We start from the raw sequence: 15,261 nt of genomic DNA, 5'->3' as shown, positions 1-15,261 counted from the left end.
GGCTGTCCTGGAACTCACTTGGTAGACCAGGCTGGCCTCGAACTCAGAGATCCGCGCGCCTGCCTCTGCCTCCGTAGAATAGATTTAATTATGTGCAAAAACAGATCAGACTGGGTGTCCGTGGTGTCGAGGGTGAAACTCTCCTTGTAATTCTTCTCTGGTGTGGTCACGATCCCGAGATTGGCATTTTACCATCTACGGAGAATTAACAAGCAAGAGGAAGGCAGCTTCCGTCCTGAGAGTTGCAGTTCATGGTCTGGGCCAGGAAATACTTGAGACACATTCACAGTGCACACAGCTGTGCCTGAGCAATCGGGAGTGAGCAAGCTGGTGTTCTTATCACTTAACTCACACGGGGTCACAGGGCAGGAATCAAGTCACACTGGAAAGACCTGTCTGGCATCTTTCTTTGAGCGTGTGCAAAGGTACACACATAGACCAAACGATACTATCGAAGTGAGATAATTTACAGGGCTGGAAGTTGAAGGTCATGTAAGCAAGTGCCATAATGCAGGCTATTAAGTCAGAAAGGACAATGAACTCAATAAATAGTTTATTATTCATATTAATAACAATGGGTCAAATAATCAGGAATTTAGCCACTCTGGTAGTAACCTTTCCCCCCAGCAAGTTTTCCTAATCTAGATTCCCTGAGAGCGAAACACACACACACACACACACACACACACACACACACACACATTATATCTACCTAGATTCCATGAGAGCTATCTACACATACACCCATTATAAACCCGGAGGGAAGTAACTGGCCGGTTTGCTATCAGTGAAAGTGCAAGTCAAATTCAGTGGACCTGGCTTGCAGTTACTATCAGCGGCAAACACAGAAACAAAGAGGCCTGGTTGAATTTTAACACCTAAAGTCAAAGCTCAAGAAAACCGGCTAAGATCTCGGCTGAAAAGGCAGTGAAGATGTGGTGGTCCACATCTTGCGCAGGAAGAAGCAAGAGGATCTCTGAGTTCAAGGCTAGCCTGGTCTACACAGTGAGTTCCAGGGTCAGCAGCAGAACTATGCAGAGCTTCACAAGATGAGGGCCCTGCCCCCCACCTTTTCTTCCACTATCTGGCTGGGAATCGGCCTGGAAACACAGGCACAGGAAGACAGAGGCTAAGGGGACACAAAGAACAGACCCCACGGAGAGGAGCCTCTGGGGTTCCTTGAGAGAAAGGCGACGGGAACGAAGCAGCAGACACAAACAGACTCACTGGGCAGCCAGGCCAAAAGGGTGACTTTTAAACCGCACAGGCAGAAAGCCCCAGAAAGCCGCAGGTGCTTCTGCTGTACTCACCCACAGGTCCTTTCTTAAGGGGGCCTGAAATCAAGCTGCCACATTTGCCCAGAAGAGGAGACAATGGGGTTTCCTTGTCTCTCTGTGAAACAGTATTGCTCATGACAAAAAGACACAGAGTTTTCCTTTTTGTTTTTTCCTTTTAAGGTTTAATTAAACTGCACAGAAAGAAACGTACCAAGGAATCCAACCTGAGACCAGATGATACATTTTATGCCGGGGGTGGAGGTGCAGGGATAGTGCTATTGTGGAGCAACACAAAACCTGAACAAAAACTCCAAAGGAGATCACACAATAAATTATTTTTCAAAGAACCTGGCGCACATGCAGATGCACACACGCACACAATCACTCTGGTCTCTTACTCAGTGTTGACTGTAACTTCCAGGCTGTAAACTGTGGAAAAGGAGAAAGAGTTAGACATGAAAAAAAAAAAAAAAAAAAGAGGGTGTGTATGTGCGCACGTGTGCGCTAAGCCCCTCAGCCACCAGGCGAGTAAGATGGAAGACAATCAGAGATGAAACCCACCAAGCTGTAAGAAAGAGGGACAGAAAGGAAACAGCGGTTATCAAGGAAGGTTTTAATTAATGACGTCATAGAGGGGAGGAAGAAAGCACAGAGATCTAACATAAGTAAAGGCACAATGAACACGGGATGGAGCGGAACCAGACCCTTCCTTCAGTTAAATGGTTGCTGTTAATGTTTTGGGTTTTTTTTTTTTTTTTTTTTTTTTTGCCTGTGATTGAAGGTGGTTATCTTTTGTTTTTTTTTACATTTTGTTTTTAAGAAATGAGTCTTGAAGGCAGACTTATAACGGCCTCCTCTCTTCCCTCTCATTCCCTAAATGTGGGTGGTTTAAGAGAGTACCCCTGACCACGCAGCGAGGGACTGAGAGTCAAGGGGAAAGGAAAGCTTACACCTGGAATGTGAAGAATCCGATTTGCAGCTGATGGCAGGTTGGGTTTCCAGAAGGACAGACAGCAGTCTTGCTATCAAAGGGCCTCTGACGTCCTACACTCCACCCCCAGAACCTCAGAGGACAAAGGACCCTGGGAGTCACATTTCTCCCACACTCCAGAAGCATTCAGCCTACAGATTATTTTTCAAGTGATCAGGAGAATTAAAACATACCCCAACCCTGAGTTGCTCTGCAGCAAGTCTATTTACAGTTCTCCCCACCCCTTACCTCTGCCTGGAAGTAAGCCCGGGTGTTCGAAGACGGGAAGCCACTGGGTGAGGGGATTCCCCAGGGCAATGGCCAGTGACTAGTTTCTTTGCCGTCGTCGTCGCTAGGAAAGGGGGCAGGGATGAACTGAATTCGTGGTGAGGACCTCCTCACGTCCATCAGGCTGAGATGGCCCTAGCGGCTCACACAAGCAGCCAAGGCTATGAAAAGGGCAGGGCTCTATAGCTGCAGCAAATCCCAGGAGAGAGGAGCCCACACCTGGAATATGAAGTACTTTGGTCCAGGTTTGGTGACTGGAGAAAGGGGGAGAGGAGTATCTAGCTCATTTGAAAATCGGAATCACTGCCTGACTTGGGGCAGGGCGGTAAGAAACAGCCATGCAGCAATTCCCACTAGGGAGCTGTGACTGAGCTTCTCGCTGCTTAGCTGGGCAATGTCTCTCCCCTTTGGGAGAGGACAAGGGGATTAAAGGGACTAAGTAATAGCCTCAACATGAGACCACCCAATCTTCCACTGAAGAGACGACATTCCCATGAGGACATCAAGGACAGTTTAAAGGGGGACATTGTCAGGATTCTCACAGCCTGGCCACCTTAAACCTGCGTTACAAGCTGTGTACAACATACAAAACAGACCAACAATTTTGAGGATCACACTCCCATCTTCAATAGCAAATATACATGATAATAAATTTGTTATTAACAGCAGGACCAAATGATGAATAAGGCAAAGACATTTAAGTTAGGCGTTGTGTCATCAACACAATCCGTCAACTGGAGGAGGCAACTCACTCACTCAGATCTAAACTCAAGCCTTTTTTTGGTGGTTGTTCCACCAGGCAAAGACAACAAGAATATCATCAATACCCACACGACACAGTCTGAATCTGGGGAATAGAAAGGGCGGCAGGTCAAGTCGAGGAAGATACCATCAGCCCGAGCAAAAAGCCAGGGTTTGGCTTTATTTGTGAGTAGATGTATGTGTGTGTATACAAATATATACGGGTGTGCATATACATATATATATACACACATACATAAATACACACGCATATATATTTCTGATGGTCTATGCTTCAGTAAGGGAAAAATTTTCACACTTTGATAACATTGTACAAAAGGCATCAGCTCCCATTTCAACAACAAATGGGAAGACTTCACAGTTCAACCATTAGCATCTACCCTGGAACTCTCCGAGTGTCAGCTTTTCTCCCTCTCTTCACTTTGTTCACTTCAGGATGCTGGGAGCATAACGGCTAACAGATTTAAGAAGAAGATAAATAGTGAACAATTAAAAGTCTTGTGAGCTCTAACCACTGCCTGTCCCAAGAGTCCAAGTGGTCCAAGAGCTGGCAATGAGTAACACTCAATAAATAAATAAACTAAGTTTAGGTCCACTTTCTCCGGTCCTAGAAGATTTGGGTTTGACCTGGCATTACACACAGATCCTTAGCCTATGGTCCACTAGATTAGAAAGGTCCCTATGAGCCAGGTGTGGTGGCACACACCTTTAGTCCCAGCACCTGGGAGGCAGAGGCCAGCCTGATCTAGAAAATAAGTTCCAGGACAGCCAGGAATGCACAGAGAAACCCTGTCTTGGGGGGTGGGGATGGGGTATGGGGAGAATAAGAATAAAAATAAGAAGGAAAAAAAAAAAAAGGACGGTCCCTATGACAGTTTAACCCTGTGGTGTATCTGGAAGTATTTCACGAGCTTCCCCTACCCAACTCAGAGAACTGCCTGGTCCCCCTACTGTGATGTAAGACTTGAGCAGCTTGTGCCCAGGTCAAGGACTGTCAGAAGCCAACTTCTCTGGGTGTGAAGTCCAGGCGCCCCACACTGCTACTGGAGAAGAGACACTTCCTGGCCAACAGACCAGCCTCCGTTGGAACATCCCCTTCCTGTGCTGTTTCCCTACACCTTGGAAGACAGAGAAACAATGTATTGCTGGCCTCCAGGGAAGACCTGCCTGGATGGCGCATGCCTCCCTCTTGTGCTTCTTGGTTTACAGGACTCTGTATTTCTCTCTGAAGCTTCCTTTTCTACTCTGTGGCCTTAAACCCCGCAGTCTCAGTAAGGTATGGGTGGCAGAGAAAACAGGAAGAGCCTGCTGTCTGATGGGTGTGAGAGTCTCGATATGAGCAGGCGGCTGTCAAGACCTTACTGGTCCTGAAGAGCCAGACACTCCCACGAAGCAAGTGCTTCCTGGTTCCCTTCTTAATCTCCCTGGAGCTTTCCACAAGGGCTGAAGGACTCAGACTGCTGGACACTTCAGGGTTAATCAGAAAAAACTGAAGTAATCAGGAGGCTATGGCTAAGGCCCTATCTTTCCATGTCTTATAAGAAGTCTGTAGGGTTTGTGACTAGGGAATGAACAATGCCCTCAACAAAGTGACTCCTCTCTTGTGGGATCAGGAAGGGACACCCTTCAGCCTAGCAACCAGGGGAAGGGGCAGGAGGTCCCAGAGCTCGGACAGCCCCGGCCCTTAGCTGCACAAGAGCTGACTAAGCTCTGAAATGACCCTCATTTGCTTCGTGCCCTTTTACTGTTTAGTTAACTGATTAGTACTTAGTGTGTATGTACAACTCATCTCTTGGGATGGGGGGAGGAGGATGAGAACAAAACCAAACCACTCTTGAAAATGAAGAAGACCCATTTCCTTGTCCTTTCTGTAACCTGACCTTTAAAACAGATCACTTCTCTGCAAACCCCTCCCTGCATCATGGAATACCTCTCCGCGGAAGTCCTGGCCACACCGACCTCCTGCACTATGGGCTATAGCTCACACCACCTTCACCCTCAAGGAATGACAGAGGCAGGGGCTACACTCTCCGCCCTGCCCAATGTGAGTCCATTCACCATAACAAGGCACCTTTCCCTGGAAGAAAGCAGGAGACGTGGAAGCTTTCTCCTCCTCTGGCTAGCAGGGCTTGCTGGAAGAAGGTGGATATGGGAGTAGACCCTACTGCCAATAGAAAGAGTCCAATCGCCAAGTCCAGAGAGGAGATGCATAGATGGAGCTGGGCTGGGAGGATGCTCAGAGCCTAGGGTTGGTTGCACTGGAGAAACACTGCAGGAGCTCTCATGCAGGGGTTAGGGGTTGGGGGGCCATCTGAGAAGAGGAGGTCCATCCTTTTCCTGAGGAGCAGGACTTATGCCAGGCTTCACCTGGCAGGGGGCGGGAGAGGTGGGGCTCCACGGGCAGCTGGAGGAGGGAAAACAGAAGATAAACATATTCAGTGCACACACCAGAGTATAGAACATTTCTGAAATGGGACAGCCTCCTTTTTAAAAAATTTTTTAATTTTTCTTTTTTCTTTCTTTTTTTTTTTCGAGACAGGGTTTCTCTGTATAGCTCTGGCTGTCCTGGAACTCACTTTGTAGACCAGGCTGACCTTGAAACTCAGAAATCCGCCTGTCTCTGCCTCCCAAGTGCTGGGATTAAAGGCGTGCGCCACCACTGCCCAGCTTTAATTTTTCTGAGACAGGGTTTCTCTGTGTAGCCCTGGCTGTCCTGGAACTCACTCTGTAGACCAGGCTGACCTCAAACTCAGAAATCCGCCTGCCTCTGCCTCTTCACCCCCCCTCCCCCCCTTTTAAAGATCTATGTTTTTAATGTATGTGAATGTTTTATACATCTATCTGTATACCAGAAGAGGTCGTCAGATCCCATGAGACTAGATACAGACAGTTGTGAGCCATGTGTATTAAACTCAGGACCTCTGAAAGAGCAGCTGGTGCTCCAAACTGCTGGGCCATCTCTCCAGCCCCCAAGACATCGGGCTAGGGCTGGAGAGATGGCTTGGTAGGTAGGTAGGTGCTTGCTGCCAAGCCTGCATGTGAGGACGTACATCTGGCCTCAGAGGACATACAAACCATGGTGCACACAATCCTAGAGCTCCCCCCTCCCCCCCCCCGTTCCCTCCCCTCGCACCTCGGTTTGTTTTGCTGGGGTAAACTCTTTGAAGATGCTTGTACTCTTCAGGGGCAGGGAAGTCCTCCACTGGATGGAAGGAGTACTTGGACTCAAAGTCATCTGTGAAGAGAACAGAGTCATTAAGTCACCCCTCCACAGACCTGTGCCTTCTTACGACCCTCCCTATTTACTAACCTCCTGTGAGCTCTGCTAAATGGAGAGCCTGCCCTACCCACCAAACTGAAGGTCCCACGCCAGCCACAGTACTGCCCTGGGTGCATCCCACCTACAGCGGGTAGCCAAAGATCCCTAATCTGAGGGCTGGGGAGGTTGGCAGTCAGGGAAGTGCTTGTCACGCAGGTATGAGGACTTCAGTCTGGACGCACAGCACCAGGCTGGGTATGGTGACAGGAGCCTGTAACCCAGGATGTGGAGGCAGAGAAAAGAAAGATCACTGAGACTTGCTGGCCAGTCAGCAGGCCAACTGTGGAGCTACAGGTTCAGTGAGAGAACTTGTCCCAGAAAAGTACAATGGAGAGAGAATAATTTAGGAAGTCACCTAATGGTGACCTCTGGCCTCCATACACATACATACATACATACACACACACACACACACACACAGAGAGAGAGAGAGAGAGAGAGAGAAATATTCATTCTTTAGAACTGTGTGTGAGTGTTTTGCCTACATATAATTCTGAGCATCATGTACATTCAGTGCCCACAGAGGCCAGAGGACAGCATCAGATTTCTGAGATAGGAGTTCCAGACTGTTGTGAGGCCCCATGTGGGTGCTGGAAATTGAACCTGTGTCCTCTAAAGAGTAATCAACACCCTAAAGCACTCAGCTTTCTCTACAGTCCCTTTATGTGCTGGATGGTTTTATGTCAACTTGACACAAGCTAGAGTTATCTGAAAGGAGGAACCTCAATTAAGAAAATGCCTCCAGCCGGGCAAGGTGGCGCATGCCTTTAATCCCAGCACTTGGGAGGCAGAGGCAGGCGGATTTCTGAGTTTGAGCCTGGTCTACAAAGTGAGTTCCAGGACAGCCAGGGCTATACAGAGAAACCCTGTCTCGGAAGAAAAAAAAAAAAAAAACAGACCTCTGGAAGAACAGTCAATGCTCTTAATCACTGAGCCATCTCGCCAGCACCAGGAATTTTCTTAATTAGTGATTAATGGCAAAGAGCTCAGCCCAGTGTGGGTAGTGCCATCCTTGGCTGTGGTCCTGGGTTCTATGAGAAAGCAGGCTGAGTAAGCCAAGGGGAGCAAGACAGTAAGCAGCACCCCTCCATGGCCTCTGCATCAGCTCCTGCCTCTAGGTTCCTGCCCTGTCTGAGTTCCTGTCCTGAATTCCTTCAATGATGAACAGTGACATGGAAATGTAAACTAAATAATCCCTTTCCTCCCCAAGGTGTTTCATCACAGCAATAGTAACCCAAACTAAGACAATTTATTATGATGTTGGGTTTTTTTTGTTTGTTTGTTTGTTGGTTTTTCTTGGTTTTTTTTTGTTTTTTTTTAAAGATTTATTTATTTATTATATGTAAGTACACTGTAGCTGTCTTCAGACACTCCAGAAGAAGGCATCAGATCTTGTTACAGATGGTTGTGAGCCACCATGTGGTTGCTGGGACTTGAACTCCGGACCTTCAGAAGAGCAGTCAGGTGCTCTTACCCACTGAGCCATCTCACCGGCCCTTGTTGGTTTTTTTTTAAAGAAAGGGTCTCACTTTGTAGACCTGGCTAGTCTGGAACTGTGCAGACCAAGCTGGCCTCAAACTCGGAGAGCTCAGCTTGCCTCAGTCTCCCGAGTCCTGGGATCATGGTGTGCACCACCATGCCCAGTGCTAGCTCCAGCCCTTTTAAAACCCCTAAGGCATTTTAAGATGATTCTTCAAATCTTTCCACCCAAAATCAGACTCCATCGGAAAGGAGTTAATGCGTTGTGTGCTGGCAGAAACAAGTATCACTTTGTTCTAGAAACAAGGTGGGCTTAAAGGGTGTTGTTATGGAAATGAACTGAATTCAATTTACAAGGTGGTAGTTATTAACTTCAAATGGGAGTATGTCTCTAGCTGGTGAGTTTCAACCAGAAAATTTTCTTTCAATCAAGGTTACCCTATATTGCTCTGCAGTACGTTTCAGACAGCTGTGTTGGCCCTGTTCCTACGTTCTAGGAGCCTTTACAAGATTCAAAAGTCTCGCCAGGCATGGTGGTGCACACCTTTAATCCCAGCACTTGGGAGACAGAGGCAGGCAGATTTCTGAGTTCGAGGCCAGCCTGGACTACAGAGTGAGTTCCAGGACAGCCAGGACTGCACAGAGAAATCCTGTCTCGAAAAAAAAACAAAACAAAAAAAAAACAAAAACAAAAAAAAAAATCAAAAGTCTTACTGACATAGCTTGTTCAAACTTCAAGAGTTCCTTTTTTGCTTCAAAGCTTCCTTTTTGTTTGTTTGTATGTTTACACAGAGTGTTGCTATGTATTACAGGCTACTTTTGAATGTAGGATTCTCCTGACTCAGGCCCTACTATATTTTATCTATCTATCTATCTATCTATCTATCTATCTATCTATCTATCTATCTATCTATCTATCTATCTATCGGTTTTTCAAGACAGGGTTTCTCTGTGTAGCCCTGGCTGTCCTGGAATTCACTTTGTAGACCAGGCTGGCTCAAATTCAGAAATTCGCCTGCCTCTGCCTCCCAAGTGCTATATTTTAAAGATGCAATATGGATGTATGTTCGAAGCAAAACCCTGGTATGTCTGTTACAAACACACTGGAATGTGTTGGGAGATAGCAATGGAGGAAGCCATTAAAGACCCTACAGTACTGAGAGTCACAGGAAACCTCATGGCCTGCTCTATAAGTCTTCAGCAGAGACCTGACAACATTTCTGGACATCTCTTGTGGCCCTATTCCAGACCGTCAAGTGCTGAACTCATGAGGTGACCTCTCCTCAGTAGAGTCCTCATGTTATAGCTTGGAAAGGTGACCCACTCGCTACTCATCCAGGCACTTCCCAGTTCTGTACAGTAAAAGTGGGGTCCAAAGAGATGAAATGACCTCCTATAAAACTCAAAGGCTGGTTCGTCACTGGCCTCTGAATATTTTGCTTTTGTAGTTCTAGGACTCAAACCAAGGGCCTCCGTAAGCTAAGCTTCTTTAGCTTTCTGTGCTTTTTCTGTAGTGCAAGGGATTGAAGCCAGGACCTTACACACATTAGGGTAGCGCTGTACCATGGTGCTTCATCCTGAGCCTCTTGCATTTAAGTCACCAGTATCCCCTCCTTGGATAGATACATGAGTAAATTGGATAGTCTCTGACAGAAAGGCCAACCAGAGATCTTTGTGGGGACTTGAGAATAGCTTTCGAGTTGTCGTGACCCCTGATGGTTTGACTTTAATCTGTTCACGGGAGGAAAAAAGACATCAGTGGACTGGGAGCAGAACTCAGGGTAAAAGTCAGGAGAGGACCTGCTATGAAGGAAGGCTCTGCGCAGTCTCCATCTCCACAAGCACGGGAGTCATCAAAGTCACCACCAGAACTAGTAGACAAAATCCCTACCTACTTACCCAAGAAGGAGCGGACAGTGGTGATGGAGTCTCTATGGCCATTCCGCAAGGGGGGTGGTGGAGGAGGGGGTGGCCCAGCTGGTGTCCTGGAGGGTGGAGGTGGGGGCTTTCCTCTGCTTGGTGGCTCTGACCCATGCATCCGGTAAGGTGGGGGAGGAGGGGGAGCATCCCTGGCACCATTTCGGATCATGGGTGGTGGGGGTGGGGGAGCTGCAATTAAAATCAAAGCAGTTAGGATTGGGTTGGAGCTGCCAAAGGAGAGAAAGGTTTGAGAGACAAGAGCTAAGAAAGCAGCCTGGGGAAAACCAGTGAAGGAGCGAACGTGAGAAATGCCCAGTGATACAGATGCACAGCAATGCTGGGATGAAATAAATTCATTGTTATACACTGGCTATAAAAAAATGATACAGCTGGGCAGTGGTGGCACACACCTTTAATCCCAGTGCTTGGGAGGCAAGGGTAGGTGGATTTCTGAGTTTGAGGCCAGCCTGGTCTACAAAGTGAGTTCCAGGACAGCCAGGGCTACACAGAGAAACCCTGTGTTGAAGAACAAAACAAACAAAAAAATCATAGAAAATAAGAGAGAGATTCAGGCTCTAAGAGGAGCCTAGGGGTGACAAGATGTGTCTCAGGTTACTTTTCCATCCAGAGCTGTGGCTGCCCACCGCCATCTGTTTGTTTTGTTTTGGTCTGTTGGGCTTTTGTTATGGTTTCTGCATTTTTAAGATGGATCTCATCTTTGTTTCTTCTTTTTTCCGAGACAGGGTCTCTCTGTGTAGCCCTGGCTGTTCTCGAACTCAGGAGATCTGTTTGCCTTTGCTACCAGGGTGTGGGGTTAAAGGCTTGTGCACAGTGGCCCAGTAACAGCCCTCATCTTACTCTAGGCTTGCCTCAGACCTGCTATGCAGCCCAGGCTGGTCTGCAACTTGCTACTTCCTGCTCAGCCTCCACAGAAACAAATATGCATCACCATAAATCCTGCCATGATGAGACCTAATAGAGTAGTCCATGAACTGCTGCCTGGACGCAGGCGCATCAGTGCGTTCCACTGTCTCGCACACTCCTAGCTTACAAACAAAAAACAAGCTCAAGAGAATCAAGAGATTTGCCCAACGTCACACAGCAAATATAGCCACCACACAGTAACCGTGGGCCACCACACTGCTGCTCTGGATTGTGACGGGGCAGCAGGCTGGAGCCTCTCCTTGGCTCGAGCTGTTCACGGCTTACGAACAGAGCACAACTACTAGGATGTGAAAAGCAGCAAGTCTGCAGACACTTGAACCACCTCACCATGGCCTGCATGCTTGTCACTTTTATTTTCTCTGCTCTTGTTACAGAATGGTATAGGGAGATACGGCATTTGCTCACATTAATAAGTTCTTTAAAAAATTCTAAGTTAAATTTTTTTTTGTTTTCTCAGATTTATATACTTTATGTGTATACATGTTTGCCTGCATGTGTGTGAACTATGTGCATGCCTGGTGCCAGCAAGAGTTCAGAAAAGAGTGTTTTCCAGTTTCCCCGGGAACTGGAAATTACAGACAATTATGAGCCGCCAAGTGGGTTTAGGGACTAATCCTGGGTCTTCTGGAAGGGCACTCTTAGCTACTGAGCAGTAGTACCCCCACACACTGAGCAGTACCCCACACACTGGGTACAGTTTTTTTTTTTTTTTTTAAACCTGAACTTCACAAAATCCTGAGCTACCTTATGGTATGCTATAGGCAGGAAAATACCACATCTTCACTGTATCAGGTTATTGTTTGGGACACCCCTTAAAAGACTGCTAGGGAGAGCACAAATCTACACCACCTAGCCAGGCAGCAGAAGAGCCTTTTTACTAATTTACTTTTGTTTTGTGAGACAGGATTTCTCTGTGTAATAGTCCTGGCTGTCCTGGAGCTCACTTTTAGACCAGGCTGGTCTCAAATTCAGAGATCCTCCTGCCTCTCAAGTGCTGGGATTAAAGGCAAACGACACTAGGCCTGGCTTATTTTTTATTTGTCTTTAGTTTTAGTTATGCATGTGTGTGTGTGTATGTGTGTGTGTGTGTCCCTCCCTACAAGTCTGTATATGCACCTTGCATGTACAGTTCCAGAACTGGAGGCCAGAAGAGGGCATCAGGTCCCCTGAAAGTGTGCTTACAGGAGGTGTGTGGGATGGAGGCTAGAAACCAAGCCCAGGTCCTCAGGAAGAGCAGCACGTGCCGTGGCGACCATTCTGTGTGTGTACACATAGACATCCAACTAGGCCTGCACTGGGGTTCCTGTACTGCTTTCTTAAATGTTCTTTTCTCATTTGGGTCACACGTAGTCTCCCTATGTTGTCTAGGCTAGCCTCAAAGTCCTGTGGCTCAAGCCAGCCTCCTGTTTCCACCTCCAACCCAGCTAGCACTCATTTCTTAATTTTTGAGCCACCCCAATTTGCTTCCTCTTTCCCCTACCACTTCTCCACTGATGCTGCACAGAAGGGTCCCCATCACTCAGACACCATCAGTCCTCAGGGTCTGACTGCCCGGGCTGCGCACAGAGGACCACGTCCTTCATCTTGGAATTTTTCTATCACTCTACCAAGCTCATGGGCTCTTAATATTTAATATTTTATGTGTGAATGAGTGTTTTCTTAGATTTATTCCTGTGCACCATGTGAGCCTGGTACCCTCAGAGACCAGAAGAGGGCATCAGATCTCTTGAAATTGAAGTGAACACACAGTTGTGAGCCAACCTGTGGATGCTAACAAACTAATCCTGGTGCTCTGGAAGAGCAGTCAGTGCTCTTAACCACCGAGTCATCTCTCCAGCCACCAAGCACACATTTTTTTTTTTTTTTCTTTTTCCAAGACAGGGTTTCTCTATGTAGCCCTGGCTGTCCTGGAACTCACTCTGTAGACCAGGCTGGCCTTGAACTCAGAGATCTGCCTGCCTCTGCCTCCCAAGTACTGGGATTAAAGGCATGGGCCGCCACTGCCCAGCAAATTTTTGGTTTTTTACTATTACTATTTTAACTAAAATTTACTTAGAACTAGGTGTGCACACCTTTAATCCCGGCATTCTGGAGGCAGAGGCAGGTGGATCTCTATGAGTTATAGGCCAGCCAATGACACACAAAGACCTTGTTTCAAAACCAGAACAATCCATTGGCTGTGGGACTGGTTCTGCTCCAAGTCTTCACAAAGCCCCACATGCTGTTCTGAGAACCAGCACCTCATTTTGACTCCTGCTGTCCTTGCCCTCACTGTACAGTGACGTCCCTGCTGTCACAGTGTTACAAGTATTCCTACTTCAGCTTTTCACACTGGCACCATACAGGCTAAGCCTTTTCACTCTCTAATCTCTCCCCCGATTCAAAATATAGCATTATTTATATGTATTTACTAGGCGGTCCACAATGAGTTCTTTTTTCTCTTTTCCTTAACACTTACCAACAACACATAAAAAGGAACCCAATAAGACCCAATACTTGATTCTTATTCTCCCGAATCACTGCAGAAATTCTGAAAGCAAGCAAAAAGATAAAGGGCTCCAAGCACTTACCTGCTCCCCTGCTAGGAGGCTCTCTGGCTGGGGGAGGTGGCCTGTTACTCAACAAGGAGGGGGTGGCTGAGGTGGGTGGAGGAGGCGCAAGGCCTCGGACGGGTCCTGGTGTTTTCCTATGCAAAGAATTGTGTCTCTGTGGCAGCTCAGGGGCTGACTCATTGGTGGGGCTTGAGGGCCCATTGGGGACCCCAGGAGGCTGGCGGTAGGGCGGTGGGGGAGGAGCCAGAGACTGGCCACTGGGTCCTGTTCTGACGTTCACAGGGGAAGGAGGTGGTTTCACAGCGGGTGGAGCAGGATGTCCTTCTCGACCAGGGTGCAGCCTCTGTCCAGGTGTTGGAGGCAAGGGCTTCTCCCTGTTGTAGGCTTGGGCTTTGTTGCTGTGCAGAGGCAGCGGGGTGGGGGGCGCGTTGGCACGCCGCCCTGGAGGTGGTGGGGGAGGTGCAGAGGAGCTGTGCTTCATGCCTGTGCCACTGGCGGTGTTGGGCCGAGAGAGATCTGGTAAGGAGGGTCTCTGCATCCGGGGCAGTTCTGGGAGGGAGGCTCGGTTGCTGTCGGTATCATCATGAGGACGCCCACTGGCTGCAGACCCCGGAGGCCTTGGAGCAGCAGCTCGAGAGCTGGGGACTTGCAGGGCCGGCTTACCAGCTGGAGACTCTACAAACACACCCGCCAACACTGTGTTAGAGTTAAAGCCTATCTGTCAGGTCCTTAGCTGACCCAGGGTCCTCAGTACAGCCTGCGCAACAGCCAACAGAGGACCAGCACGGCCTCTTGGGTCTGTTTGCTTCCTGTGGCCCGGGGATCTAACCCAGAGACCCACGCAGGCGAGGTGCTCCTCCACGAGCTGAGCTATGTCTCTAGCCTTAGTGCTGAGTTCTAATCAGGTTTCAACAGATTCGGGACCTAGGAGGACCACAGTCATGCACCGTAGCAGCGACTCCCATTTTCTTTACCAAGTTAAGCATTTTTATTGCCCCCCAGCTTTGCTTTACTCTATTGTGGAAGGAACTACTCGCATTTCTTCTCCCCCCTACCCGCAACCCAAGGCCAGATACACTTGGCACAAGTCAAGAAACTTAGACTTGGGAAATCTCCTGCAAGATCATTTTTGATACCTGAAGCATCCTTGGCTCCCACAGGTCGGAGCTTCGGCACCCCTCCTTGAAAGAGCCCTCCTTTGGGCTGCAGAGCAGCAGCTCCGGGGCCATAGCCCCCACTGCTCCCTTTGGGCTCTGGAAGGCAAGGGTTTCATGTTACACACTCTGAGCTGCTGACATCCCTCTATGGAGGCTTTCCTTCACAAGCGAACCAGCCTTACTCTGCCCCTCTATCAAGAAGCAATCAAATAGCAGCAGTGCACAGCACCACCAAACACACAGACAGACCCAAGAACACACAGGCCTTGCAGCGGCACACCTCCACAAGAGGATTAAAACAAACAGGCAAACTGAAAGGTCGAAGGGACAAAGGAGCCATCTTTAAGGTGAAAGAAAACAAATCAATTAAAGATATGCTCAGCGGAGTTCCCTGGGCTCTTTCCTGAACAGCTAGTGGCTCAGGGGAAGAAGTGTGAGCAAACTCTCCTGAGCCTACAAGAATGGACATGTACAGCAATCAGAAAACCTCCCTTGGGGGCTGGTGAGATGGCTCAGTGGGTAAGAGCACCCGACTGCTCTTCCGAAGGTCCGGAGTTCAAATCCCAGCAACCACATGGTGGCTCACAACCAT

At 48.2% G+C, this 15,261-nt stretch overlaps 1 protein-coding gene across 4 annotated transcripts in view; it reads right to left on the bottom strand.

The window, feature by feature from the left end:
- Positions 1 to 1,445: 1,445 nt before the first annotated feature.
- The window catches only part of Wipf2 (WAS/WASL interacting protein family member 2), a 39,801-nt gene continuing 25,985 nt past the window's right edge, over positions 1,446 to 15,261 (bottom strand). For 3 of the 4 annotated variants that reach the window (XM_029546365.1, XM_029546366.1, XM_029546364.1), the window contains 5 exons: positions 14,649 to 14,765; positions 13,531 to 14,187; positions 9,995 to 10,204; positions 6,431 to 6,532; positions 1,446 to 5,701 (listed from right to left, as the gene is read on the bottom strand). In XM_029546365.1, coding sequence (XP_029402225.1) covers positions 5,661 to 5,701; positions 6,431 to 6,532; positions 9,995 to 10,204; positions 13,531 to 14,187; positions 14,649 to 14,765 — 1,127 coding nt within the window. In that variant the 3' untranslated portion in view covers positions 1,446 to 5,660. The remainder of the gene's footprint in view (positions 5,702 to 6,430; positions 6,533 to 9,994; positions 10,205 to 13,530; positions 14,188 to 14,648; positions 14,766 to 15,261) is intronic. The other variant, XM_021212428.2, reaches the window with a different exon arrangement.

Source organism: Mus pahari, chromosome 14 (assembly GCF_900095145.1).
Source record: "Mus pahari chromosome 14, PAHARI_EIJ_v1.1, whole genome shotgun sequence".
NCBI lineage: Eukaryota > Metazoa > Chordata > Mammalia > Rodentia > Muridae > Mus > Mus pahari.
This window is presented reverse-complemented; position numbering and strand designations above follow the sequence as displayed.